Genomic DNA, 27,590 nt, shown 5'->3' on the forward strand with positions numbered 1-27,590 from the left:
GGCCATGGGAGCATCTCTCCTCCCTCCCCCTCCCTCACTCTCGCCCCTCCTCCACCTCTCTGGTGTTTCCCGAGGGACTCTATATATACCGCAGACCACTCTACTCCTTCCTATTGTTCCTCTAAGGAAACTTGCAGACAGATGCCCCGCGGCAGCACAGTGTGTGTGGGTGAGTGCAGAGAGACAGCCGCGACAGAGACAAGACTCAAGACAATAGCTGGTGCTGCTGGACAGAGACTTTTACTACTACTACTACTACTACTACTACTAGCCCATTTCTTCTTCTGCGTTTTTGTTAGTTTTTTTGTTGTGATTTTTTTTCTCCACCGCTGAGTGGTGATCTGATGATCTGACGGCATGTTGCTGGTGTCACTGCTGCTGATGGCGATGGATTGCTGCCTTGGAGCTCCAGCCGGGAGAGAGGTGTACAGGATGCCTCAGAGTGCTCTGAAAGGTAAAAGGCCTGGTCTGTGTGTCATTTAAAGTGTCTCTTCGTGTTATACCTTTGCACACTGCGAGGGTTAAATTTCTCATGTCAATTTCTTGGCTATTCACTGAACAACATGCCACCTAGTGTGGATGATATAGAGCAGGGTTTCCCAAACTTGGTCCTAGGGTCCCCCCTGGGTGCACGTTTTGGTTTTTGCCCTAGCACTACACAGCTGACTCAAGTAATCAACTAATCATCAAGCTTTGATCATTTCAATCAGCTGAACCGATTTTGGGAAACACTGATGTAGAGAGTACATGTACTGTATACGCATATGCTGTAGGAGACTAGCATTAGTGGTAGTGATGACTTTTTCACTTTAATGATGCTTGGTTTTGCCATTGCAGTATCCAAGTCTACTGTTGCCACAAGTTGGTGTCACCACAGTTCAGAGGAGCTCGCCTTTATCTATCTGATCTTGAGCTTGCCACATGAAATAAAGCAAGATTTTCTTGGTAGTGCGAGGGTGATCTATTCTATTTAGTGTTTTGATCAGAAATTCTCTCTGTCCTGTGAAGGCACGGTAAACTATAGGCCTATGTAGCAATTTATCTGAGGTCAAAAGCCTAACCAATACAGATTAGTAAACTGGGTTCACACAGTGAACAGACACTGCTGTATAACATGGTGACATGTTCCAGACGTTAGTGACAGTAGTAAGTCGTTTGGTGTCTGTGTTTTAAAATAATAAATAACATATGCCATTTAGCAGACACTTTTATCCAAAGTGACTTAGTCATGTGTGCATACATTTCACGTATGGGTGGTCAGACACTGGCGCCATGCGGCATTGGAAAGCACAAACGTTACAATTACCAGGATCAGTAAGCATTTGATAGCAGAATAAGCATAGGATAGATAAAACAGTTTGTCGAAGCAGGCTTCTCTAATCCTGTTCACTGCAAGGGTTGCAAGAGTGCAGGGTATCTGCCGCCCCTGTCCTGCCAGCCCATGTCCCCTTTCCTCCATGCTTCGGGCCGTCTCTGCCATCTAATTAAGTCTTCTAATCAGCATTGTCGTTGTTAGCTAGCGGCCTGCCCTGTGATGTGGCGCGCACAGAGGAGGGGCGCGAGGGCGGCGGCACAATTGAAGTGCGTCCGCACAGCCCTCACCAGCGTGTTTGTGCGTGAGCTCGCTCCACTAACGCGCTGCCAAAGGGCTCAAAAGAGCATCATGAGAAAAACACACACACACACACACACACACACACACACACACACACACACACACACACACACACTGTACTTGCTCTTACAAGCACACACACAAACACAGAGTGCGGTCAACTACTCCCGACTTTCCCACACTCAAGGAATGTGTCGGTCGTGTGGATGTCCTCCGAATGTGCGTCTTATAATTATGTCTCCTCCGAGAGTGCCATGCTAACTTGCCTGAACGTTGTCTGAATGAAATACAAACCTGTCATAATGCCCTAACAGTATAAGACCATGTAAATGCAGTCTCAACTGTTCTGAATAGTCTAAAGATGTGCATTTATGTGTCCTAGTGCTGAGAGTCACATTGCTGACTTTCTACTGTTCATTTCAGCACTGACGGTTTGCTGTTGGTCGTACTGTTCTTCAAGTTTACCCAGCTTACAGATCCCTTTCTTGCTCCATCTCTCTTCTCTCTCTCTCTCTCTCTCTCTCTCTCTCTGTCTCTGTCTCTGTCTCTCTCTCTCTCTGTCTCTCTCTGTCTCTCTGTGTAGCTCTATCGGACCGGGGTACTGTGGTTCTGGAGGCGGCGTTGACCAGTGCTCTGTCGGCTCTGGAGCTGGCAACGTCGGAGCGGAGTCAGGCCGAGGCAGTCTGTAGAGACTGTGTACCCTGTCTCTTTCAGGACTGCGGACAGCGCACCGGACCCTGCTGTAAGGAAACATCCATAGCTTTTATCTCTCTTCTCATCACCCATGTGACATGAGGCTAGGTCTTAAGTGTTTTAATGTCTTGTTGTATTGATTTTGTGTAAGTGGATACAGAACGTTTGATGGAGTTAAAGAAGTTCATAACAATCACAGAAGATGAGAATAAGTGTTCATACATGGTGCCATTTAATCATTGTGGTTATAATCGTGGCCTCATCTCTACTTCCTCTTCCTCTTTACAGCCTCTCTGGACGACACATTGGCTGAGCCCAGCTGTGACGTCATTACCAAGGCTCAGAAAGTTCCGGAGGAGGGCGAGCAGAGCTGGGCGCTGAGCCAGGCATGTGGATACTACCGGCGGCGGTGCCCGCCAGGCGAAACAGAGAAGGAGGCTTGTGTGAGGATCATGGGCGAGAGCTGCAGTGCCCGCGTGCTCCAGTGTAGCCTCCTGAACACCATGCAGAACCTGGAGCCTGCCACACAGACACGCACACAGGGTGGGTGAGCAACACACACAATTTGCACTATAGTGGGTTATATTCATTAGGGCACACCGTAGCAAAAACGTTTTGCAATGTAAAACGAAAAATAAGTGTTTTTATTGGACAAGTTCCAGTAGTAGTACATCTCTGTTTCAGTGGGTTTTCTTCGGTTTGGTGCCTAATGAATATGAACCTGAGTTCTGTATTACTTTCTGCTGATTGAAAATGTGGAACTCTTCGGAACCCCCTTGACTCTCCCCCCTCTCTTTCCCAGCAGCAGTGTGTGGCCAGAGGCTGTCTGCGGTGCAGAACGTGACCCAGCCCCGCTCCCGTATTGTGGGGGGTTCCCCGGCCCCCCCTGGCAGCTGGCCCTGGCTGGTCAATCTGCAGCTGGACGGAGGGCTGATGTGTGGAGGGGTGCTGGTGGACAGCTCCTGGGTGGTGACCGCCGCCCACTGCTTCGCTGGGTAAGTGTGTAAGTGTGGGTCCTTTTGTACTGGTTGTTAAAACGGAGAGTGTGTGACACTTCTCTTCTAATTTTGTCTCTCTGAATGTTTTCCCTCAGGGTAAAAAGTTCAGCATAATTGACCTTCTCTTTCTCGCTCTCTCTTTCTTTCTTTCTTTCTTTCTTTCTTTCTTTCTTTCTTTCTTTCTTTCTTTCTTTCTTTCTTTCTTTCTTTCTTTCTTTCTTTCTTTCTTTCTCTCTTTCTCTCTTTCTCTCTTTCTCTCTTTCTTTCTCTTCTCTCTCTGTGTTTCTCTACTGTAGCAGTCGCAGTGATAACTACTGGACGGCTGTGGTGGGAGAGTTTGATATCACCAAGACCGACCCTGACGAGCAGGTGCTCAAGGTCAACCGCATCATCTCCCATCCCAAGGTGTGTTTCTCATACGTGTTTTCTTACTGTGCATCCTGCCTTCAGAGCTGCGTCTATACTACAGTTTGAGTGTTGTAGCACAGTCTGTTCTCTGAAGATCACATGTTCCCCCAATCAACTTAATCAATCCTCCCTCTCTGTGCAGTTCAACCCCAAGACGTTTAACAACGACATAGCACTGGTGGAGCTGACGTCTCCGGTGGTCCTGTCGGACCGTGTGACCCCTGTGTGTCTGCCATCAGGTCTGGAACCGCCTACTGGCAGTCCCTGTCTGGTGGCCGGCTGGGGCTCCCTCTACGAAGGTATTTTACCCATCATTAATATATAATTCATTCACCAAAGACGTGTGGCGCTATCTTAAGATGAATGCACTAACTGTAAGTCGCTCTGGATAAGTAAATGTGAGCTACAATACAACTGTATATATCATACAGTCTTACAAAGTGTTCTGTTTCTCAAGTAACTTATTTGGGCCAGGTTATTTACATGCATAGGGTTATAGACCTCATTTGTATAGAAAAGCAAATGCATTGACTTAAGGAAGTGACTAAATGGAACTTTGTTTGAAGCCATCACACACATCATGAGATGTACTCATTAAACTACTTCCTGTCTATCACCTCAGATGGTCCTTCAGCTGACGTGGTGATGGAGGCTAAGGTTCCTCTGCTGCCCCAGAGCACCTGTAAGAGCTCCCTGGGCAAGGAGCTGGTCACCAACACAATGCTGTGTGCCGGATACCTCTCTGGGGGCATCGACTCCTGCCAGGTGGGTGGTACTGCCATATCAATGGACTGAGATTAAGATAATGTCATTCCCAGGCCCCTTCCTAACATTGGACTGACAGAGTAATGAGATTTATGATTTAAGATTGTCTTTGCATTTGTTTAAATGTATTCAAAATGTAATCCAGAGCTTTGCTCCTGTGCATTTATATTGTGATGAGTGAGGTCCTCTGGTGTTCAGTTGGTAGAAAGCATAGCGCTTACAATGACAGGATAGTGGGTTCGATTCCCGGGACCACCCATACGTAAAAAATGTATGCACCGCATGCATGACTGTTAAGGTGTCAGCATGCTTCAGTTCAGCTGGCACCTAATGGAACTCGGCTATGTGAACCAAACGAGTGTGCTCGCATACTCCCTTAAAGTCTGACTATTTTGGGGAAGTGTATTATCTAAGAAATCTATCATTCATGTTTACTGATGAGATCTGTGTTGTGCAATTTTACGTCTAACTAATGTTTGGTGCAAAATAACATTTTTGCATGAAAACGAGGCGTCTCTCGTTGAATGACAACAACGACTTATTGAAGAATTCCTACTGTTGACCAATCACTGACGAAGGGGCGTAGACTTCGGCTACTGTCTCCGGCTTGCCTCCAAAAATAAATTTTTTGTGCTCAGACAGCCAGAATAGTCCAAAACGAACAAAAACATCACAAAATGTCATCATAATATATGCACAAACTCTTCCGAACTGTTTCTTCTGGGAAGGATGCGGACGCCTTAAGTTGCTTTGGATAAAAGTGCCTGCTGAATGGCATATTTATGAGTTCATAGCAGAGTACTTCATAGCTGTAATACTGTCTGTGTCCTGTAGGGGGATTCTGGAGGGCCTCTGATTTACCAGGACCGTATGTCAGGTCGCTTCCAGCTGCACGGCATCACGTCCTGGGGAGACGGCTGTGGGGAAAAGGGCAAACCTGGGGTCTACACACGGGTCAGCGCCTTCTCCGATTGGATACTCGCTGAGATACAGAGTAACTCATTTTTTTTTAAGCACCATAATTTTTTGAAGCCGCTATGCTTTGCCATGCATTTAAATGATTGGTTCTAAAGCTTTTGAAGTGAAACATTTAAAACATATTATGTATCCTGATGTGAATCATGATACAGTACTGAACCAGCATTCTAACATTCACACCCTGGTTTACCCAGAGTCCTTTGGGAGTCGGGAGCCAACGTGTCCCGAGCTGCTGAAGACGTCGGAGCTGTCGGAGGAGCAGCAGAGGTCGGAGTTCGTCTCTCTGTGTCGCTTCTACGCCCACACCTGCCCCCCCAGCCAGGGGGTCGCCGCCTGCAACCGCCTCGTAGAGGAGAAATGTCTTTGCCGCTTCAAGAAGTGCCGTAAGTGTTTAACTTGTGACGTTGCTGTGAAGTGAGCATGAGGACCATGAACTTTCAACTGCCCTATGTTTAGTGCATTAAAAATGAACCAACCCCTATATTGCAGGGTTATTCAACTGGGGATCTGTGTAAATGTATGTGTATGTATATATATACAGCACTGTGTAAAAGTTTTAGGCAGGTGTGAAAAAATGCTGTGAAGTAAGAATGCTTTCAAAAATATATTATATTTATCAAAAAAACTAAATGTAAAGTGAGTGAAGAGAAGAAACATCTATATCAAATCAATATTTGGTGTGACCACCCTTTGCCTTCAAAACAGCATCAATTCTTCTAGGTTCAGTTTTTGAAGGAACTCGGCAGGTAGGTTGGCCCAAACATCTTGGAGAACTAACCACAGTTATTCTGTGGATTTAGGCAGCCTCAGGTGCTTCTCTCTCTTCATGTAATCCCAGACAGACTCAATGATGTTGAGATCAGGGCTCTGCGGGGGCCAAACCATCACTTCCAGGACTCCTTGTTCTTCTTTACGCTGAAGATGGTTCTTAATTACTTTCGCTGTATGTTTGGACTCGTTGTCATGCTGCAGAATACATTTGGGGCCAATCAGATGCCTCCCTGATGGTATTGCATGATGGATAAGTATCTGCCTGTACTTCTAAGCATTGAATTGATGATCATTTCTTAATTCTGACCAAATCCCCAAATCCATTTGCAAAAATGCAGCCCCAAACTTGCAAAGAACCTCCACCATGCTTCACTGTTGCCTGCAGACACTCATTTGTGTTCCGCTTTCCAGCCCTTCGGTGAACAAACTGCCTTCTGCTACAGCCAAATATTTCACATTTTGAGCACCTGCTGCCATTTTTCTGCACCCCAGCTCCTGTGTTTTCGTGCATATTTGAGTCGCTTGGCCTTGTTTCCACGTCAGAGGTATGGCTATTTGGCCGCAAGTCTTCCATGAAGGCCACTTCTGCCCAGGCTTCTCAGGACAGTAGATGGGTGTACCAGGGTCCCATGAAGGCCACTTCTGACCAGACTTCTCCGGACAGTAGATGGGTGTACCAGGGTCCCACTGTTTTCTGACAATTCTGACCAGGCTTCTCAGGACAGTAGATGGGTGTACCAGGCTCCCACTGTTTTCTGCCAATTCGGAGCTGATGGCACTGCTGGACATCTGATTGTGAAAGGAAGTAAGCATGATGTGTCTTTCATCTGCTACAGTAAGTTTCCTTGGCCAACCACTGCGTCAACGGTCCTCAACGTTGCCCGTTTCGTTGTGCTTCTTCAAAAGAGCTTGGACAGCACATCTGGAAACCCCTGTCTGCCTTGAAATGTCTGCCTGGAAGAGACCTTGCTGATGCAGTATAACTACCTTGTGTCTTGTTGCTGTGCTCAGTCTTGCCATAGTTTACAGTCAAAAGTCATACACCGTCTTCAGCAACCTCACTTTGGTAGCGGAGTTTGGCTGTTCCTCACCCAGTTTTATTCCTCCTACACAGCTGTTTCTGTTTCAGTTAATGATTGTGTTTCAACCTACATATTGAATTGATGATCATTAGGACCTGTTTGGTGTAATTGTTTAATCATACACCTGACTATATGCCTACAAAATCCTTGACTTTGTGCAAGTTTACCTACAAGAATTGATGCTGTTTTGAAGGCCAAGGGTGGTCACAAAATATGGATTTTATTTAGATTTTTCTTCTGTTCACTCACTTTGCATTTAGTTCATTGATAAATATAATCTATGAACATGTCTATTTTTGAAAGCATTCTTACTTTACAGCATTTTTTCACACCTGCCTAAAACTTTTGCACGGTATTGTGTGTATACAGTGCATTCGGAAAGTATTCAGACCCCTTGACTATGGTAGAGAGTCTGGCCACTCTACCATAGAGGCCTGATTGGTGGAGTGCTGCGGAGATGGTTGTCCTTCTGGAAGGTTCTCCCATCCCCACAGAGGAACATTGGAGCTTTGTCAGTGAGAATCGGGTTCTTGGTCACCTCCCTGACCAAGGCCCTTCTCCCCCGATTGCTGAGTTTGGCCGGGTGGACAGCTCTAGGAAGAGTCTTGGTGGTGCCAAACTTCTTCCATTGAAGAATGATGGAGGCCACTGTGTTCTTGCGGACCTTCAATGCTGCAGACATTTTTTGGTACCTTTCCCCAGATCTGTGCCTCAATACAATTCTGTCCTTCGATCTCTACGGAAAATTCCTTCGAACTCAAGGCTTGGTTTTTGCTCTGACATGCACTGTCCAATTGTGGGACCTTATATAGACAGGTGTGTGCCTTTCCAATCATATCCAATAAACTGAATTTACCACAAGTGGACTCCAAACAAGTTGTAGAAACTTCTCAAGGATGATGAATGGAAACAGGATGCACCTGAGCTCAATAGCAAAAGGTCTGAATACTTATGTAAATAAGGTATTTCTGTTTTTTATTTTTTATCAATTTGCAAAAAAAATCTAAACCTGTTTTCGCTTTGTCATCATGGAGTATTGTGGGTATTATTATTTTTTTTAAACAATTTTAGAATTAGGCTGTAACGTAACAAAATGTGGAAAAGGGAAACGGGTCTGAATACTTTCCGAATGCACTGTATGTACAGTACCAGTCAAGTTTGGACACACCTACTCATTCAAGGGTTTTTCTTTATTTTTACTAATTTCAACATTGTAGAATAATAGTGAAGACATCAAAACTATGAAATAACACATATGGAATCATGTAGTAACCAAAAGTGTTTAAATTTGAGATTCTTCAAAGTAGCCACCCTTTGCACACTAGGCATTCTCTCAACCAGCTTCACCTGGAATGCTTTTCCAACAGTCTTGAAGGAGTTCCCACATATGCTGAGCACATGTTGGCTGCTTTTTCTTTACTCTGTGGTCGAGCTCATCCCAAACTATCTCAAATTGGTTTGTGGTCGGGTGATTGTGGAGGCCAGGTCATCTGATGCAGCACCATCACTCTCCTTCTTGGTCTAATAGCCCTTACACAGCCTGGAGGTGTGTTGGGTCATTGTCCTGTTGAAAAACAAATGATAGTCCTACTAAGCGCAAACCAGATGGGATGACGTATCGCTGCAGAATGCTGTGATAGCCATGCTGGTTAAGTGTGCCTTGAATTCTAAATAAATCACTGACAGTGTCACCAGCAAAGCACCTCCAAACCATCACACCTCCTTCTCCATGCTTCATGGTGGGAACCACACATGCGGAGATCATCTGGTCACCTACTCTGCGTCTCACAAAGACGTGGCAGGTTGGAACCAAAAATCTCAAATTTGGACTCATCAGACCAAAGGACAGATTTCCACCGGTTTAAAGTCCATTGCTCGTGTTTCTTGACCCAAGCAAGTCTCCTCCTTATTGGTGTCATTTAGTAGTGGTTTCTTTGCAGTGGTCTCTTCAGAACAGTTGATGTTGAGATGTGCCTGTTACTTGAACTCTTTGAAGCATTTATTTGTGCTGCAATTTCTGAGGCTGGTAACTCTACTGAACTTATCCTCTGCAGCAGAGATAACTCTGGGTCTTCCTTTCCTGTGGTGGTCCTCATGAGAGCCAGTTTCATCAAAGCGCTTGATGGTTTTTGAGACTGCACTTGAAGAAACTTTCAAAGTTCTTGAAATGTTCCGCATTGACTTACCTTCATGTCTTAAAGTAATGATGGACTGTCATTTCTATTTGCTTATGTGAGCTGTTCTTGCCATAATATATGGACTTGGTATTTTACCAAATAGGGCTATTTTCTGTATACCCACCCCTACCTTGTCACAACACAACTGACTGGCTCAAACACATTAATAAGAAGGAAAGAAATTCCACAAATTTAACTTTTAACAAGACACACCTGTTATTTGAAATGCCATGAAGCTAGTTGAGAGAATGCCAAGAGTGTGCAAAGCTGCCATCAAGGCAAAGGGTGGCTACTTTGAAGAACCTCAAATATAAAATGTATTTTAATTTAACTCTTTTTTTGGTTACTACATGATTCCATATGTGTTATTTCATAGTTTTGATGTCTTCACTATTATTCTACAAAGTAGAAAATAGTTTCTGACATAAGACTTTGAAAAGCACCCGCAAATAGGCTACCAGTGCAGCAAGTGCTGAAAAGCTTTTAAAATAATTTGAATTTCAGTATACATCCTGAATTGAAATGGAATTGACCCCAACCCTGTGGCTAACCTTTGTGTAAACAGCTGCTCTTAGCGATACAATTTAGAGTTACCTTTCTAGCTAATAGGCTATGTTAGAGTTTACTCTTCCTCTTTCAATTGTAATGTTGGGATATCAAAATAATGAACTATCTACCAAATCTATTAATTTGTAAATGTTGCTTCTTCTTGCCATTATCATTCCCCTGATAAAACAAGATGTGAGATTTTAAATTTTTTGCTAACGTATGATGGTGGGTTGCCAGTTTGCCTGGGATGGGGTCCGTGGGCAAGAACAGTTTGAAGACTATTGTATAAAGAAATAATGGTGATACTATTGTTGTAGTGGAGATGGATATTGGATCTTGTAATGAGCTAATCCTCTGCATATTACTCAGATTAATCATGTCTCTCTCTGGTCTTTATATAATGCGTCCTTGATTTCTCTCTTCAGAGTTGCGTTCGTTCCTGCAGACCCTGCTGGACTTGCTCCAGAGAGCAGAGGACTATATCAGAGACAAGGTAGACCTGACCTTCTTCACCCAGACCCTGCCTCAACTGGTGGAACACATCTACAGTACAGCCTTCACCGCCAAGGAGAGGGAGAGGAGGGAGATCCCACAGGAAACAGGTACAACACATGCAGCCCACTACTGTACCCTTTCTAGCCCCCTCATACTCTCCATTCTGTTAATCACCTACATTCATCTTATCCCCTACCTCCACACACCCTACTACTCCACATCACAGTACTGTAAGCCCCTACACCCCTGCTACCCCCACAACCCCATTCCTCCTCAAAACCATGTCCAAAAAACACAATCTTACCCACACAGCCTACCTTTGCTTGTTTCTATAGGTAGTAATGCTATGTATTAATAGTATGTATGTATTGTATTATATTATTCATACAGAAGTGTGTCACATGGCCATTGTATGTGTGTAACAGGGGTATTATTTATTAAAGAACAGGTATGGGGTGCTGTCCGGTCAGGGTCAGAGGAAACTGGTCCTGGGTTGTTCCAGAAGGTAGGCCCCCTGGTGGCTGACTGGGAGAACTACCTCAGGGGCATCGCTGTGGAGTTGGACACACAGACACACGGACAGACAGACGGCTCCAAACCCCTAAGCCAAGAAGAGAGTCTTTTCCTCCAGGTAGGCCATAGTGAACTCAACTCTTCAACACTTTGTAAAGGTCATTTTCAGTCACTTTGTCTATCTTGGGAACTATCTTTATGATCCTCTCCCATATTGACCACTGGCTTATATGAGACTGTGTTGTACTCTTACTTTATATTCAGTAGCTATATCAACACTACTGTTTGCTTTACTGGTGTACTATGCTATACTGTTGCTGTACGTTATTGTTAGTCTGTGCTTTACTATACCCTCTTTATGATGTCATTTCCAGGCAGAGGACCCTTCTCTGCATCAGCTAAAGGGGAAGTACCAGACCATCATCTCAGCCTTACACTCCAAACTGGACTCCAGACCTGCTCCTCCAATCCTGCACCTGAATACAGCCCTCCTCCAGGAAAACTCTCCCAACATTCATGCTGTTCCCACTGAAGAGTCACCCACCTCATTCCCCCTTCAGGGGTCAGTGTCGCTCACAGCCCTCATCAGTGAAATCCGGAAATTTGGGACACAGAATGAAATGGCGACAGAAGATGCAGAAATTAGTGTAACATCTTTTGAAGAGGACACATTTTCTGATCCAACACCAGTCAGTTCAATAGAGACTACAGATTGGCTGAACGAAGCTGTGACCGAACAGACAACCTTACAGCGCCTGTTCCCGTCTCTGTCCACCATCGGCAGCACCATGTCTCCCATAGCAACGACCTTTGACTCCACACAGACTCTACTTCCTGGTTCTCCTTCCCTCGACCACCGGAGACGCAGGAGTCTCCGCAAAAGGCAGATCCCTGGGGTTAAAGGTACGTGTCACAGCTAGTACTGTATGTCTGTACTGTATGTGTCTGTGATGGTAAGATCGAACAGCTCTGTAATCAACAGTGTCACATTATTACGACCCTGATTTTGTTTGAAATTTTTCTGACCATGTGACATGACTAGGAAACACTCTGGGCCCTAGATAGACTAAACATAAGGCTTGGAGTTTTTCCTGGTCAGGCCACGTGGTCAGGAGAAACCCCTAGCCCCACTCATAGCGTCTGTATATGTTAACATTATCAGTATTGGATATTAGCAACATAATAATAGGTTGTGGGTGTTTGACAGCTTGTCCAGGAGTAGCAGAGTCCACCCAGCAAGTGAGTGGTATCAGAGACACATACAAGTGGATCCTGGGCATCCCCACCAAGAACCTCCACATGAACTTCCAGGAGGTGAGTTATTCTCTGCACAGCAATATTTACAAGGTCTATTTATAAGGGATATAATTATGTAGATATTGGGATTGTGCATGTTATATCAGACAAGTCAACTCAAACCAATCAGACTTTTTCCATCACTTTTTCTCTATTCAAGTAATGTGTTACTGTCACTGAATAACGGTGTCATCATGTCCTGTGTTGTTGACCAACGTCCCTTTCTCTCGCACTCTCTTTCTCCACCTCCTCCTCAGTTGCTGGTGGACCTGAGCTCTAAGAACGATCGGGGTCTGTACGAGGCTCGGGTCAGGGCGGTGGTTGGGGGTCGACCTCTGACTTTCTACAGCCTGGTGGGTCTGGAGAATGAGTCCTTCTACCGTAGCATGCCGCGCATCATCGCTCTGGCCCTGGACGCTCTCAAAACGTAAACAATATCAACTTCAACAAAACGAACACATGTCAAAGACTCAGTGGTTCAGCGAAGGCATGGTCTAGTCAGCTTGTGGTGCCAGAGACCAGAGAGGGGGAACAAACCCAGTGTGACCTGGAAACTGGCGACTACTCATTCAGATGGGAGGCGAGGGGACTGGGCGTTCTAGGAGACCTAAACATTAGGAATGTAACACCTCACCAATACACATCGGGTCATGTTCAAATGTTTAAGATGCGAGTGCATCAAGTTTATCGGTGGGCGGGAGCCCAAACTGATCCAAATTACGTATGCATCGGTCAGAAAACCCATTTAAAAGGTTCCAAATTGACAGTTAACTGTTTTTTACTTTATATAGTGTTATTCCGGAAAAAAAAAACACTGATGCGTCCTCCTTCAGTTCAGTAGCCTATCAAACTTTAATGACGTAACTGCGTATGAGTGTGAGATAGCAACTGTGCGTGCAGTGCTGGAGACAGCTGCTCGCGCCAACGAGAGGTTGTTCTAATGGGCTATTCGTACATCTGCATTCAGATGCTTGTAATGGCTTTCACAATGTCAAATCATAGGCTTTATTAGTTGAGTGACAACAAATGTAATTTGGGTCATTGTTACCAAATGAGCTGTAGAATTTTTTTTTTTTTTTACTCGAGTTGTGTAGCCTACCGGAATGGATGCAACTCACATCCAACTGTTGATTTTGGGTTTTCAATCATTCAGATTTCATTTAGATTGTTCAGGTTCACTATAAGAAGTAGTTTTGGTAGTTTTGCTTTAAACAGTCAGTGTATTTGGTCACTTCAACATGAACAGGGTATGTTCGTTAAGGACAGCAATAAGTTTTGCCAGCTGCGCATGGTTGCGTTCATTCATTGGTCAAAGTGGGAGAAGCTCTCCATAGAACTCCAAACGGTCTGAACCATTCCCCTTTGAGACGGGGTAAAATCCAAAGCTGCATTATATTAATTGGCTAAATGCCATGCTAATTTCTAAAGATAAATATTGACATAGTACTAGCTCGAAACATGTTTAATCTGCAAAAATGACAAGTTAATCAGTGGGCGATGGTGATGTCAGAGAAAAAGTGGTGGGAGAAAAAGCATACATTTCCCCACTCCTAATCTGATAGTGGGGTGGTAGATGCTCAGTCTGCTCTATGGCTCAACTCAAGTGCCCACACACACACACACACACACACACACACACACACACACACTGAGGGCCACTCAGCTTAGAGAAGTCGTCTCAGACAGATCCAGCTCAGAGAGGCCCAGCTTCTGAGCTCCCATCAGCAGCAGTTATTAAATAAAAATGTAAAATGAATGTGTTCAATGCAACAACAAAAAAGTGCATTGAACCGAATTGCATCAATTCGTTTCCCTAATCAAACCAAATCGCACCGACTCGTTTCAAATTAAAACGTATCGTTCCTGTATTGTACTGGAGCCAATGTGTCCAAATGCGTATCAAATCGTCCGCGCAAATGGGCGCAAGTGCACACGTGCACACACACACACACAATGTGTGACTCTGCTGGCAAACGCTGAAGAACAGAGACAGGAGAGTGACATTACAATATGACATCATGTCAACCCACCTGAGAGCCTGACCTCTATATGTACACACAGCCCTGAATGTATTGGACCATTCTGCCTAGCAACCATTCATGGAGATGAGTTGTTTTTTTTACATGGCTGGCGTATCGCAGTGATACAGCCATAGAAATAGATAGAGAACTCATTTTTGTATCTGTGCCATTAAAATGGCGGAAGCCCTCAATGGCGATGGCCATGCTAAAACGGGTTATATCCATGTGTCTATATCTATGGACGCAACCCATTCTAATTTTTGAGCCTGTATAAATAAATAAGTTATTCAAAATGTCAGTTTTTCTGCAAAAGGTTGAGCCTCTTGTGAAGCAAGCAAACTGTAGGCCCCTTCATACTGTACATTTGGTATTTTATTTTTTGTTGCTATATTTATTTGTATAGAGAACTGCTTTGTATTTTTCTAATAAAATATCAATAAAATTGTTATTATTCTATGTCTGGTGAAGTGCACAGAGAATCCTTGTCCTCATTTCAACTCGGATTCATTCATTTGTAAAAAAATCTTTTTTTATGAAAGTCCTATTGGTCAGATAATATGTTGAATTATATTATGTGAACACACTCACTTATTTTGTCCATCTACACTAAAGCAGAATAAGTAATGACCCTTGACCCCAATCTTCTCTGTTGAACTCCGACTCATTAACATTAGCTTTCCTGTCAACACAGCAGCTGCTCTGGTCCATGATGGGGGGGTTGGGTCTCAGGGTAACAATCAATCCCACTCCTCTCCACTCTGAGTCTCCTAATTCCTCACCTCTCTCTCTCTCACACACATCCCAGACACTGGTCATAGAGCTGAGATTGTCTTTCAGGTCTGACATGATGATTTGAGGATTTTGTATACACACTATCTACAAGCAATTGTTTTGAATTACCAGAAGATGAACGATAACTGTGTTTCCAGACTAACTGTTTACAGATTAATGTTACCCTGATGGGAGACATTTGGGTAATGATGGTGGTTGGGGAAAGGAATAGCTCAGACTCGCTTTACATACTGTAGGCCTATAGCGCTGGACCACCACATGAAGGTATAAACGCTGGTAAGAATGTTAGTCTAATTTTCCTGTTAGCATGGCTGTTAATTGGAGGAAATTCAGTTTGTATTTGGGAGGAATGTCAAGGTGTGGATCAGTAGCCTATAGATTTTCTGAGAGTGTGGCAGACGCGTTATGTAATAATGAGTTAAACGAAGCTTCCGAAATATTGCTTTCAGACACGTTTTGCTCGATTCAAGGTGAATGAATAGACAAATGCTTAGAATGAAAAAAGCAATGTTAGCTACAATGTGTTGCCCTCAGGGAATCTGTATTTTGAGATGAATAATGTTTTTTGGGGGGAATACAGTATACATTAATAGATCATTTTAGATCTGTGTATATTTCTACACCATTGGGGAAAGTATCCAAAGTATTTTTGCTTTAGCTGACAAAGCAAAGCCAGTGTGTTTACCTATTGGAAGTGTGAAAGGTCCAATGCAGCTATTTTTATTTCAATATCAAATCATTTCCGGGTAACAATTAAGTCTCTTACTGTGATTGTTTTCAATTAAAATGCCATCTACCGAAGAGCCCGCTCCATCATCGTCAACTACTTCCTCTTCGACTGGTAGAACTTCACCATGTTCTTCTGGTGTGGGCATCATACACACTCCCAATCAGAAAAACATCCCCTTAGCCAAGACATACAACCTCTTCAGTGATTTGAGGCGTCGGATTACTACCTGTAAAAGCCTCGGGGTCGATCACCACCCACTCCACAAGCTGGTTGTCCTCCTCTGTTGTCCTCCTCTCCTCTAGTTCTATCTCGTTAACGTTGTAGGTCTGGGAACTGAACACAGGGGAGACACAGACATCCATAGACAGTCACAGTCATCCATTACTGTTTACAAGACAGCATGCTGAAAGGAGACATTAGCATGTTTGTTAGGAGTATTGTCCCTGGCCTGGCTGACAGGGAGAGATTGAAGAAAGACAGTGAATACATCTGAATATTAAAGTACCTTCCTTTCTTAAACTGTTATTTTCTTGGATTTTTTTTTTTTTATTAGGATCAGGTGGATGAATGCAAAAACACAGACCTTTCATATCAGTAAGCTGTCTATCATGTTGACCAACTTGGTCTTCCTCATATTTGTTGTTTAAATTACTGTGTGCTTATTGGCAGACCAGGTAGAGGCATTACCCGTATCCTCTATATATTTCCTAAAAACAAATACAAAGTTCTCTCAACACCCATCGCTCTCTCGTTCTCTCTATTTTTCTCTCTTTTTCTAGCCAGAATTGGATATTGTTCAAGGCAGCATATCTGGAAGTCATGACACTATTCATATTAACTCTAGCTCTCTACTGTTGCCAGAGAATGGGGAGTGGATCATCAAGTACAGGCCCGCTAAGAAGCTGATCAACCAGCTCTACACTAAAGATAAGTTAGAGTACCAGGAAGGGGTGTTCTTCCTGATCATCCATCAACTGACTGACTCTCTCTGTGGTTGTGGGGTTCCAGAAGTGCACCGTGTCCATCATGATCCTCCTGGCCCAGATTGTCTTCCTCATCCTCATAGCCAAGAATGTTCCAGAAACCTCCCAGGCTCTAATAGGAAAGTAAGACCAATTTAACCACAGAGATCCTATTAAATTAGTTATGTGTAGTATTATTGATGTTGTGAACCTGTATTGTTTCATTGGCTTCTGATAATATAAAGGTGAATATGTCTTTGCAGGTACCTGCTGTTTGTGATGTCTGTCACCACCATCGTAGAAATAAACTGAGTCATAGTGTGCAAAAATGTCTCTATGGACCCCCAATACCAACCTTGCCTCAGAGCATTTCGTATCATCCTGTACGTAAATCGGAGACAAGCAATTTAGTATGATATGATATTTCATATGGTATGTATTAATTAGTGGATGTCCATCAGGCATTCATATGATATGTTACGAATTACAACTCATATTATATGTTATGAATTTGCCAAACGTACAATATGTTATGAATTTACAAAACGTACAATATGTTACAAATTCACTATAGATGGCTAACATTAGCTAGCTGGCTAACGTTAGCTAGGTTAGGGGTTAAGGTTAATGTCAGGATTAAGTTTAGGAGTTAGGTTAAAGGGTTAGGGTTAGGGGAAAGGTTAGCTAAAAGGGTTATAATTAGAGTTAGGGAAAAGGGATACTGCCATCCCACATTGTTTATGAAAATGTATAACACTCCAAAATATACCGTAACCCTAAAGATCTTTATTTATTAAATGCATTTAAGTTAAGTAGTTGCAAAGTAGCTAAAAAGTATTGAGTAATTGAAAAGTTGCTAATTAGCTAAAAAGCTTCAGTTGTCCGTGATGAAATTCGAACTCGCAACCTTTGGGTTGCTAGACATTCACGTTGTACGCACACCACTCACCCCGACCAACCACCTTAGGTAACCATCTGTCTTATGTTATCATACTAAACGTAATATATCATACTAATTAGAGTGCCACGAATTTACTTTACTATGTTATGTCTAGTCTATGAGACCAGGCTGCCAATACATACATCATGACCAATAAAGTCAGGAAGGTAAGACTGTAAGACTGTGATCAGCAAGTTTGTCAAAAGCTTTCATGCCTCAAATACATGGGCCTCTGCATTATGAGATGGCTTGTTGTTAGGCCATAAAGGAACGTTTGGCTGCTCTGGTGGTGTTGACCTTTGACCTTGTTGACTTCATGTCCTGCTGAACATCCTGCCTCGGCTGCTGAGGATGCAGATCTGACCGGATGCAGATCTGACCATAGTCTGAGGACTATGACTTCAGTGATGGAACCAGTAATGGTCACAGTACCAATGGAGGGCGTAACATATTTCTAGTCCCCTGCCGGCGCTACAGCTCCCTGGGACTCATCCCCAAGGCAGAGGAATACGCCATGAATACAGCCCGGTTGGAACTCATGTTCTACAGGCTCAGAGAGAGGGACGGCCTGATGAAATCTGCACTGGAGAAGATCTGTGAGTAGGATTACTAGGATATTTTCCAGGGGAATATGGGGAATTGATGGGAATTTTTGGTTACACTGTACCTACCCTGCACTTACAGTTAAGGGTTGAACCAGGATGTTGACATGAAGCTAAGGTTAAGGTTTAAGGTTAGAGCTAGGGTTTTATTTTTTTATTTTTTATTTTACCTTTATTTAACTAGGCAAGTCAGTTAAGAACAAGTTCTTATTTTCAATGACGGCCAAGGAACAGTGGGTTAACTGCCTTGGTCAGGGTTAGGGTTACTGCTGTCAGTTGGGAGCACCGGGAGGGGAGCACTGGCCTGGGGGTCGTTTTTGCCTGCCATGAATAGTCAACTTGACCAGCGATAATATATCAAGCAGGAATGAGTTGACAGAGAATCCACGCATCAGGCGCGACTCTCACTCTCTCGCTGCAGTCCCCGCGCCAAAAATGACATCAGGTCTCTCTCTGCGACGCACATAGCAACCGTCTACCTGTTTCTCTACCGATAACATTTTAGACAAGTCGCACGACGAAATGGACGGTCAGAAAAAGAAAGGTGGAGCAGAGAGGGAGAGAATAAAAAAGAGAAAGGCCCTTGCCAAAGACGCAGCTAAATGCTGCAAAATAAACGACATGTTCGCCAGTAAGGGACCAGGTCAGTCAAAAACAGTAGCTAAAACACACACACTGACACACACACGACACCCAGCATGGCTAGCTAAGTAGCCTAGCTGATAATAGTGACACAACGACCGGTAGGCTAAACAGTTTGCACGTCTTCGTGGAGGAATTATATCATAGCAATGAGTGCAACATAGCGATCATAATATGACATTGAAGGCAATATGTTTCAACTAGTAAAAAATAGTAAACCTAGACTATGGACTTGCCAGCATTCGGTCATGACTCATGCCACAAAAGCTAGGGAAAGTGCACATACACTGTACAGTGAAACAGGCTACAGTAACGTAACCATAATACATCCATGAACGTAACACAGTAGCCTGTGTGACACAACACAGGAAATGACAAAGATAATTAGCGCCATCAGTACCAGCATTACAAGTTACAATAATATACAGCTCTGGGAAAGATTAAGAGACCACTCCAAATTAAGAGACCACTCTTAATTTTTTTACAGAGCTGTATTAATGTAGCCTACTGATACACTAATGATAGTATGATAAGAGTATTTTCTTTGTAAAGGTGGAGAAGGAAGCAGCAGCAGCACTAGAGCTTCAGGTGCTCCTGCAGAACTGGAGATGGTGGTCAGTTCATAGTCAGACTCAGAGCAGGAACCTTCAGGTACAACTTCAGAGCACAAACCTAAACATGTAAGCTATGATTATAGATTAATATGTGCTTTATTTATGAGATTATCAGTAGGACTGTAATCGGGGGCATACAATCGATGACTGCACAAGTAATACAATTTTAAGTTTAGGTTATTTACAATGTTAATCTCATTCTGCAGAGCAACCAGAGGTGCAGAGAGAGAGAGAGAGAGAGAGAGGTTCAGCGCCCAGTACAGGGAAAATAGAAAGGGACAGCGAATGCACTGAAAATCAATTTTATTAATTTGCCCATTCTCAGTCAAAGGATTTTGACTTATTTTTTCAGTACCACCCAAAACAAACCCCCCAAAGAGTCATTCCCAATGTATTCCACTATAAAGATGGCATAAACAGAAAATGGCCGACATACAATGAAGTAACTCACTCCTTGTTCTGCTCAGTATGTCTTGCATTCGCAAAACCTTCAGCCAGTGATAGTGCATTTGTCAAAGGAGGCATGCAGACCTGGAAACATGCCCATCAGAGAGTACAGGAACATGAACACTTTAAAAGTGCCTTCCTCACCATCTTAAATAAGCATGCCCCACTCAAAAAATGTAGAACTAGGAATAGCTATAGTCCTTGGTTCACTCCAGACCTGTCTGCCCTTGACCAGCACAAAAACATCCTGTGGCGTTCTGCATTAGCATCGAATAGCCCCCGTGATATGCAACTTTTCAGGGAATTTAGGAACAAATATACACAGGCAGTTAGAAAAGCTAAGGCTAGCTTTTTCAAACAGAAATGTGCATCCTGTAGTACTAACTCAAAAAGGTTCTGGGACACTGTAAAGTCCATGGAGAATAAGAGCACCTCCTCCCAGCTGCCCACTGCTCTGAGGCTAGGAAACACTGTTACCACCAATAAATCCACTATAATTGAGAATTTGAATAAGCATTTCTCTACGGCTGGCCATGCTTTCCAGCTGGCTACCCCTACCCCGGTCAACTGCCCGGCACCCTCCACAGCAACCCACCAAAGCCACCACCATTTCTCCTTCACCCAAATCCAGACAGCTGATGTTCTGAAAGAGCTGCAAAATCTGGACCCATACAAATCAGCCGGGCTAGACAATCTGGACCCTCTCTTTCTAAAATTATCTGCCGAAATTGTTGCAAGCCCTATTACTAGCCTGTTCAACCTCTCTTTTGTATCATCTGAGATTCCCAAAGATTGGAAAGCTGCCGCGGTCATCCCCCTCTTCAAAGGGGGTGACACTCTAGACCCAAACTGCTACAGACCGATATCTATCCTACTCTGTCTTTCTAAGGTCTTCGAAAGCCAATTTAACAAACAGATTACCGACCATTTCGAATCCCACCGTACCTTCTCCGCTATGCAATCTGGTTTCAGAGCTGGTCATGGGTGCACCTCAGCCACGCTCAAGGTCCTAAATGACATCATAACCGCCATCGATAAGAGACATTACTGTGCAGCCGTATTCATGGCCAAGGCTTTCAACTCTGTCAATCACCACATTCTTATTGGCAGACTCGACAGCCTTGGTTTCTCAAATGATTGCCTCGCCTGGTTTACCAACTACTTCTCTGATAGAGTTCAATGTGTCAAATCGGAGGGCCTGTTGTCCGGACCTCTGGCAGTCTCTATGGGTGTGCCACAGGGTTCAATTCTTGGGCCGACTCTCTTCTCTGTATACATCAATGATGTTGCTCTTGCTGCTGGTGATTCTCTGATCCACCTCTATGCAGACGACACCATTCTGTATACTTCTGGCCCCTCTTTGGACACTGTGTTAACTAACCTCCAGATGAGCTTCAATGCCATACAACTCTCCTTCCGTGGCCTCCAACTGCTCTTAAACGCAAGTAAAACTAAATGCATGCTATTCAATCGATCACTGCCCGCACCTGCTCGCCCGTCCAGCATCACTACTCTGGACGGCTCTGACTTAGAATACGTGGACAACTACAAATACCTGGGTGTCTGGTTAGACTGTAAACTCTCCTTCCAGACTCACATTAAGCATCTCCAGGTCGCAGTTGCAAATGAGAACTTGTTCTCAACTAGCCTACTTGGTTAAATAAAGGTGAAAAAAGAGAAGCAAGACCCATAGAGAAAGTGCAGAAGCCTTTCTCCTGAGAGTCAGCAAAGCAGACATCTGTACCCTTCTGAGTGATAAGCAAATGTCAGTTCAACGAGACCAGGTCAGAAAGAGGAGGCAGGTCATGTAACATGTGATTGATGTTGTTAAAGTTATTGGTAAATGTGGGCTTAGCTACGGAGGACACAGACACGAAGCTGCATATAACTTGGAAAACATGGCCGTCAATCATGGCAAGTTTCTTGAGCTTATATTGTTGCTAAGCAAATATGATGTCTGCCTACAAGAGCATGTTTGTAACGACTCTCGTTGGTGGTAGGAAGAGTAGACCAAAGCGCAGCGTGGAAAGTGTTCATGATTCCTTTATTCACAAAACACTTAAACAAAATACCAAAAGGCGAAAACGAAAGTGCACAGTTCTGTCAGGCACGGATCTAAACAGAAAACAAGATCCCACAAAAACCCAAAAGGAAAATGACAACTTATATATGATCCCCAATCAGAGACAACGATAGACAGCTGCCTCTGATTGGGAACCACACTCGGCCAAAAACAAAGAAATAGAAAACAGACTTTCCCACCCGAGTCACCCCCTGACCTAAACATAGAGAATAATAAGGACCTCTAAGGTCAGGGTGTGACAGTACCCCCCCCCCCCCCAAAGGTGCGGACTCCGGCTGCAAACCTGAACCTATAGGGGAGGGTCCGGGTGGGCATCTACTCTTGGTGGAGGCTCCAGTGCGGGACGCAGACCCAGCTCCGCTTGAGGCTCCCCCCACTTCGGTGGCGCCTCTGGTGTGCAGGGATCGTCACCAGGACCTCCGGACCGTAGATCGTCGTCGGGGACTCCAGGCTAGGAACCCCCCCCTGTAAGCTCCGGACTGGGGCCCGTTGCTGGAGGCTCCGGACTGGGGCCGTTGCTGGAGGCTCCGGACTGGGGACCGTCGGTGCAGACTCCGGACCTTGGCTCTTCACTGGAGGCTTCGGGCCATGGATCATCACTGGAGGCTTCGGGCCATGGATCATCACTAGAGGCTTCGTGCCATGGACCAGGTCAGAAAGAGGAGGCAGGTCATGGAACGTGTGATTGATGTAGTTAAAGTTATTGGTAAATGTGGGCTTAGCTACACAGGCACGAAGCTGCATATAACTTGGAAAACATGGCCGTCAATCATGGCAAGTTTCTTGAGTTTATATTGTTGCTAAGCAACCCTAACCCTAACCCTAACTCTGACGATAGACAGCTGCCTCTGATTGGGTTCCACACTCGGCCAAAAACAAAGAAATAGAAAACATAGACTTTCCCACCCGAGTCACCCCCCTGACCTAACCAAACATATAGAATAATAAGGATCTCTAAGGTCAGGGCGTGACAATGTTAGTGATTGCATTGAGAAGTGCAAAAAGCAGATGGGAAGTAAAGGAAGCGGGTCCTTGGTAACTTTGATGTCCAAAACAACAGCAAATAATGTAATTGAAGTCATCAGAATGTTGATTCAGTGAGACAATTGCTGTTGAAATGAGAAAGACAGGGATGTTCTCAGTACAAATGGACACAACACAGGATTTAACATCCAAAGACCAGTGTGCAGTAGTTCTGCGATATGTCACTGATGTTGTCCACGAGAGACTCATTGCGGTCATTGACTGTGAGTCATCGACTGGACAGTACTTTGTGGACCTTGTGAAACAGACCCTTGCGAAGATTGACATAGATATCAAACAGGTGTTGGTAATGCAACAGACGGAGCAGCTAATATGCAGGGATAGTACAGGGGCTTCTCTGCATTGCTCACAGGAGAGTCTCCTAACCAAGTAACATATGGTGTTACTCACATGTCCTCAACCTTGTGCTAACTGACACCACTGAGGTTGTTGTGGCAAGTGAATCCCTTTTCTTACTACTGAATGACATTGCAGTGTTCGTTCGAGAGTCCTACAAGCGCATGAAGCTATGGGAGGAAACCAGTGAGGACAGGAAACACAGACGGCTTGATGTAATTGGGGAAACACGCTGGTGGGCCAAAGACAAGGCCTTGAGGAAAGTATTTGGAAGCTTTGCAAAGCCTGACTGTGCACTTTACACGGATATGGTCATCACTATGGAAAGAATTTAAAAGGATGTGACCATAAAACCTGCATTCTGAAGCAAGTCCCAAGGGTACAAGGATGCTCTCCTAAAGTATGAAACCATACTTACAGCTGGATTTTTGAGCAGACGTCCCCTCTCTCTAAATACTTGCAAACAAGTGGCATGGATATCGTAACAGCACAGCACTTGGTGACGGGAACAGAAGATAACCTGAGAAAGTGTGCCCGAGACTTTGAGGGTGTGAAGAGGGCAGCAGACGACTTTGTTGAGTGGGCCAATGGGATTCTGAAGGAGCAGAAGGACTGTGATGCCGAAGCTCAGACTGCTCTCCCAGAGAAGAGAACAAAAAAAACAAGAGAAAACCAGGTGAGTTGGCAGAAGATGAGCCCATTGCTAATGCAAACATGGATTACAAAATCAAGATCCACAATGTGGTACTGGACACTGTTGTTGAAAGTATTCACCGCCGTTATGCAGCAAATGCAGTGCTGTGAGCAGATGTCTCCTGCATGAATCCAAAGCATTTTCCTGAGATCAGAGAAAAGGGCCTTCCAAAGACAGCCATGAAGGAGCTCAGCAAATGCTTCCTGAAATTTGATGAACATTCCACTGTTGAGGCATTGCAGGCTGAACTGATCAGCCATGCACAACAGTAAGAAAGACTGAAACAGTCAGCATTGGAGGAGTACAACCAGGGCCGCTGCCGCCGCCAGTGATAAATCAGGGGAAGGCTTTGAGGATCTTGATGAAAGTGTGGAGTTGGTGAGCAGAAGTTGTTCCACATGTTAAAACTGCCCGATATGCTGCTATCTTCTCCTGTCTCAGTACAATCTGCTCACGGATGCGTATCACATCATTGGTTTGGGCTACAAGTTCCTCTGCACCCTATCCATCTCCCAGGTGGCTTGTGAGAGGACCTTCTCCACCCTGAAATTCGTGAAGAACTGCCTAAGAACCTCCCTCATTCAAGAGAACCTTGATGCGTTCCTTTTGATGGCAACAGAGAAGGAGATTCTTATGGGACTTGACAAAGATGACATCATTGACAAGATGGCAGAGAGCAGTGAGTTACTGCGCTGCCTACTGGTTTACTAGTGATAATTACTTACTGGTTACTCGTAGCTATGATATGACTCTTCCTTATTAACAGGCTGACAAGGTGAAAGAAAGTTTGCTGTGAGTTAAAGCTTTTGTACAGAGGCATGTTTTTTGGACTTTCGTATTATACTTGCAGTTATGTGCCAATGTTCAATTTCATTGACTCGGCGTATAGATGGGTTTATTGTGTGCTGTTTGCTTCATGGACACCAGTGAGGGAACATTGTAATCTAAACATTTTTGTAGAGGAGTGCTTTTTCGACTTTTGTATTATACTTACTTACATTGTTGTAGCTTATGTTCAAGTTCAGTGAATGTGTGTGAAGTTTTTGATGCTTTTGATATGCTTGAATATGAAGATAATCATTTGAACATTTGAGCTAACTCTGTATATCTCATTCTCTTTTTAAAAAGTGTAGGCTAATTGTTTTGTGTGTCTAGCCTTGTACATTTGTATGTGCTATGATTAGTGTATTCCTAGTGAGTTTTTGAGGGTGCACCCATAGCCATAGCATACCTTCAAAACTCAGTGTTCAGATAGGCTACATGTTGGTCAGTCGCAAATGTTTGTATTTTGTAATGTGGATAACTTTCTTCCCAGATGAACATAGTGGCCAAATGTATAACTAGTTTTGTACCCGTTACATCAACAAATAGGGTTAGCCTACAAAATTAGCGGTCTGGTGGTTTGCGTGAACAGGGTGGCTTGTGATGGAGTCAAATTCCGGGCCTGAATTATTGTTTCAGTCCGCCCCTGACAAGGAGTACTTACACTACTTGTTGCACTGTACTGACAGGAATAATTACGCATTAATAAGGACAGTGTAATGTTAAATGTTACCAATTTTTCAATTTTAGCTGCAAGAAAATTGCAAAAAATGTGTATCGGTTGATTCCTTATCACTATAGCTCTCTGTTTGACATTTAACCCTAGATATCGGTCTGGAGGGGGGTACGGCCCAAGAATTGGGGGCCATCCTGGCCTAGGCTTCACCGGAGGTGCGCCAGTGTTTGGCATCCTACAAACATATCGCTGAGAGTGCCCAGCAACAAAATTACTTCGAGAGTGTGAGTCTCCCCAAACTGTTGCACCTACCTGGGTGATGCACGGCTACTACTTTGTGCCAGAAGATGTGGTTCCTGGCTGGACAGGTGATTGACAGGGTGTGCTTCATCACCATGGCGCTGTCGTTCCTCATGGGTACCACTGGAATCTTCCTGACGGGGCATTTCAACCAGCCGCCCTCCGTGTCTTTCCCTGGTGATACCAGGAAGTGCCTTCCTCCGTTAGGGAATAACATCACCAATCCCTCTAGGAATGAAACTGGAGCAAATCTACTGGGGTAACACTATATGAAAGGGCATGACATATCCATAAACAAGGAGGCATATAATGAATGGGGTTTAGCACAGGTTTTTGTGGCTAGAGAATGCTTTGAAAGATCTATGGTTATGTATGCACTGGGGGTCTGAGACTGAAACTAAACCATGTGGGTCTGTCACTGGTTTTGCAGTCTATGAGTTTGCTCATTCACTGAGATGAGAAGGGTTTTGGCAGTAGATATCCGTGCTGTATACAGAGGGCTTGACCATAGGCACTGATGCCTTATATGCTAGAAGCATGATATGTGTGATTCAGAGCAATGGTTGAAGGTGTTTTTTAACAGAGATATTACCACTGAGTAATATGCAAAAATTGTATCACACTGTTAACAATTCCAAGATGGCGTAGCAGTCGGACATGTGTTTGTCTTGTCCCATGTAAATAGTCTGTTTCTTCTGGGGTTTTTGTCGTATATATTTTAATCTCACTTTCCTTCTACGAACTAAATATACTTTCCTGTAACCCGCCTCACCCATTGTGGTACGGATCTGCTATTTTATACCTTATAACTGGAACCTCCATCAGCAGCTAGCCAGCTAACTAGCTACTAGCTAGTAGTCATTGTTAGCCACTGCTAGCAGTCTTCACTTTTAGTTTGGACACCAGCCAGCCTCAGCTCGGTCAAGACCTGCCAGTCTGCACAGCGAGATATCAACCCAGAGCATATCGGACTGCTTTTCTCTACCACATCACCGGATTCCTGCCGCAAGCTCTGGACCATTATCGCGGCTAGCTAGCTGCAACCGAGAGGCTATTGTTGGCTAACGCCTCTGTCCCTAAGCAAGCACCAGTTAGCCTTGAGCTAGCCTCGAGCTAGGCCCATCTCCCGGCTAGCCGACGAAGTATACCAGCTAATTCTTGGGCTACAATACCTCTTTTGCCAATTGGCCTGGACCCTTTATTGTCGACACGGAGCCCCGCCGATCCATCATGATTCGTCTGCCGACGTAATCATCATATGTGGTTTCAACAGGCTTTTCCATTGTGATGTCGCCGAAGACCCATCTGCTAGCCCCGGCCCGCTAGCTTTCTGAACGCCGTGTCTCCCGCTCGCCTAGCGTAGTAGCGACTACCGAACGGCTCCCTGACTCACCTATTGCTGCTCATTGGACCCTATGATCACTCAGCTACACAGCTGATGGCTGCTGGACTGTTCACTAACAAGGTACATCACTTTGTTTATCAGCCTCGAACTCAGGTCCTGTGTGTACCTAACTCACCCTCTCTGCCCATTCATCGCCATTT

At 44.3% G+C, this 27,590-nt stretch overlaps 1 protein-coding gene, 1 long non-coding RNA gene and 1 pseudogene across 2 annotated transcripts; all 3 read left to right on the plus strand.

Moving 5' to 3' along the window:
* Positions 1–22: 22 nt before the first annotated feature.
* On the plus strand, positions 23–14,809 carry LOC106600577 (uncharacterized). Its single transcript, XM_014192050.2, has 14 exons — positions 23–454; positions 2,199–2,357; positions 2,597–2,851; positions 3,114–3,303; positions 3,603–3,711; positions 3,857–4,013; positions 4,337–4,479; positions 5,314–5,473; positions 5,652–5,840; positions 10,462–10,638; positions 10,975–11,162; positions 11,419–11,947; positions 12,252–12,358; positions 12,598–14,809. Exons 1-14 carry the CDS (start codon positions 358–360, stop codon positions 12,769–12,771), a joined length of 2,634 nt encoding a protein of 877 aa, XP_014047525.2. The 5' UTR covers positions 23–357; the 3' UTR covers positions 12,772–14,809.
* Positions 13,579–27,092, plus strand: LOC106600532 (acetylcholine receptor subunit gamma-like; annotated as a pseudogene).
* LOC106600576 (uncharacterized) lies at positions 18,840–20,263 on the plus strand. The gene is made up of 3 exons (XR_001327845.2): positions 18,840–19,030; positions 19,582–19,680; positions 19,850–20,263. It is a non-coding gene; the product is annotated as an uncharacterized lncRNA (long non-coding RNA).
* Positions 27,093–27,590: the final 498 nt, after the last annotated feature.

Source organism: Salmo salar, chromosome ssa03, assembly GCF_905237065.1.
Source record: "Salmo salar chromosome ssa03, Ssal_v3.1, whole genome shotgun sequence".
Classification (NCBI taxonomy): domain Eukaryota; kingdom Metazoa; phylum Chordata; class Actinopteri; order Salmoniformes; family Salmonidae; genus Salmo; species Salmo salar.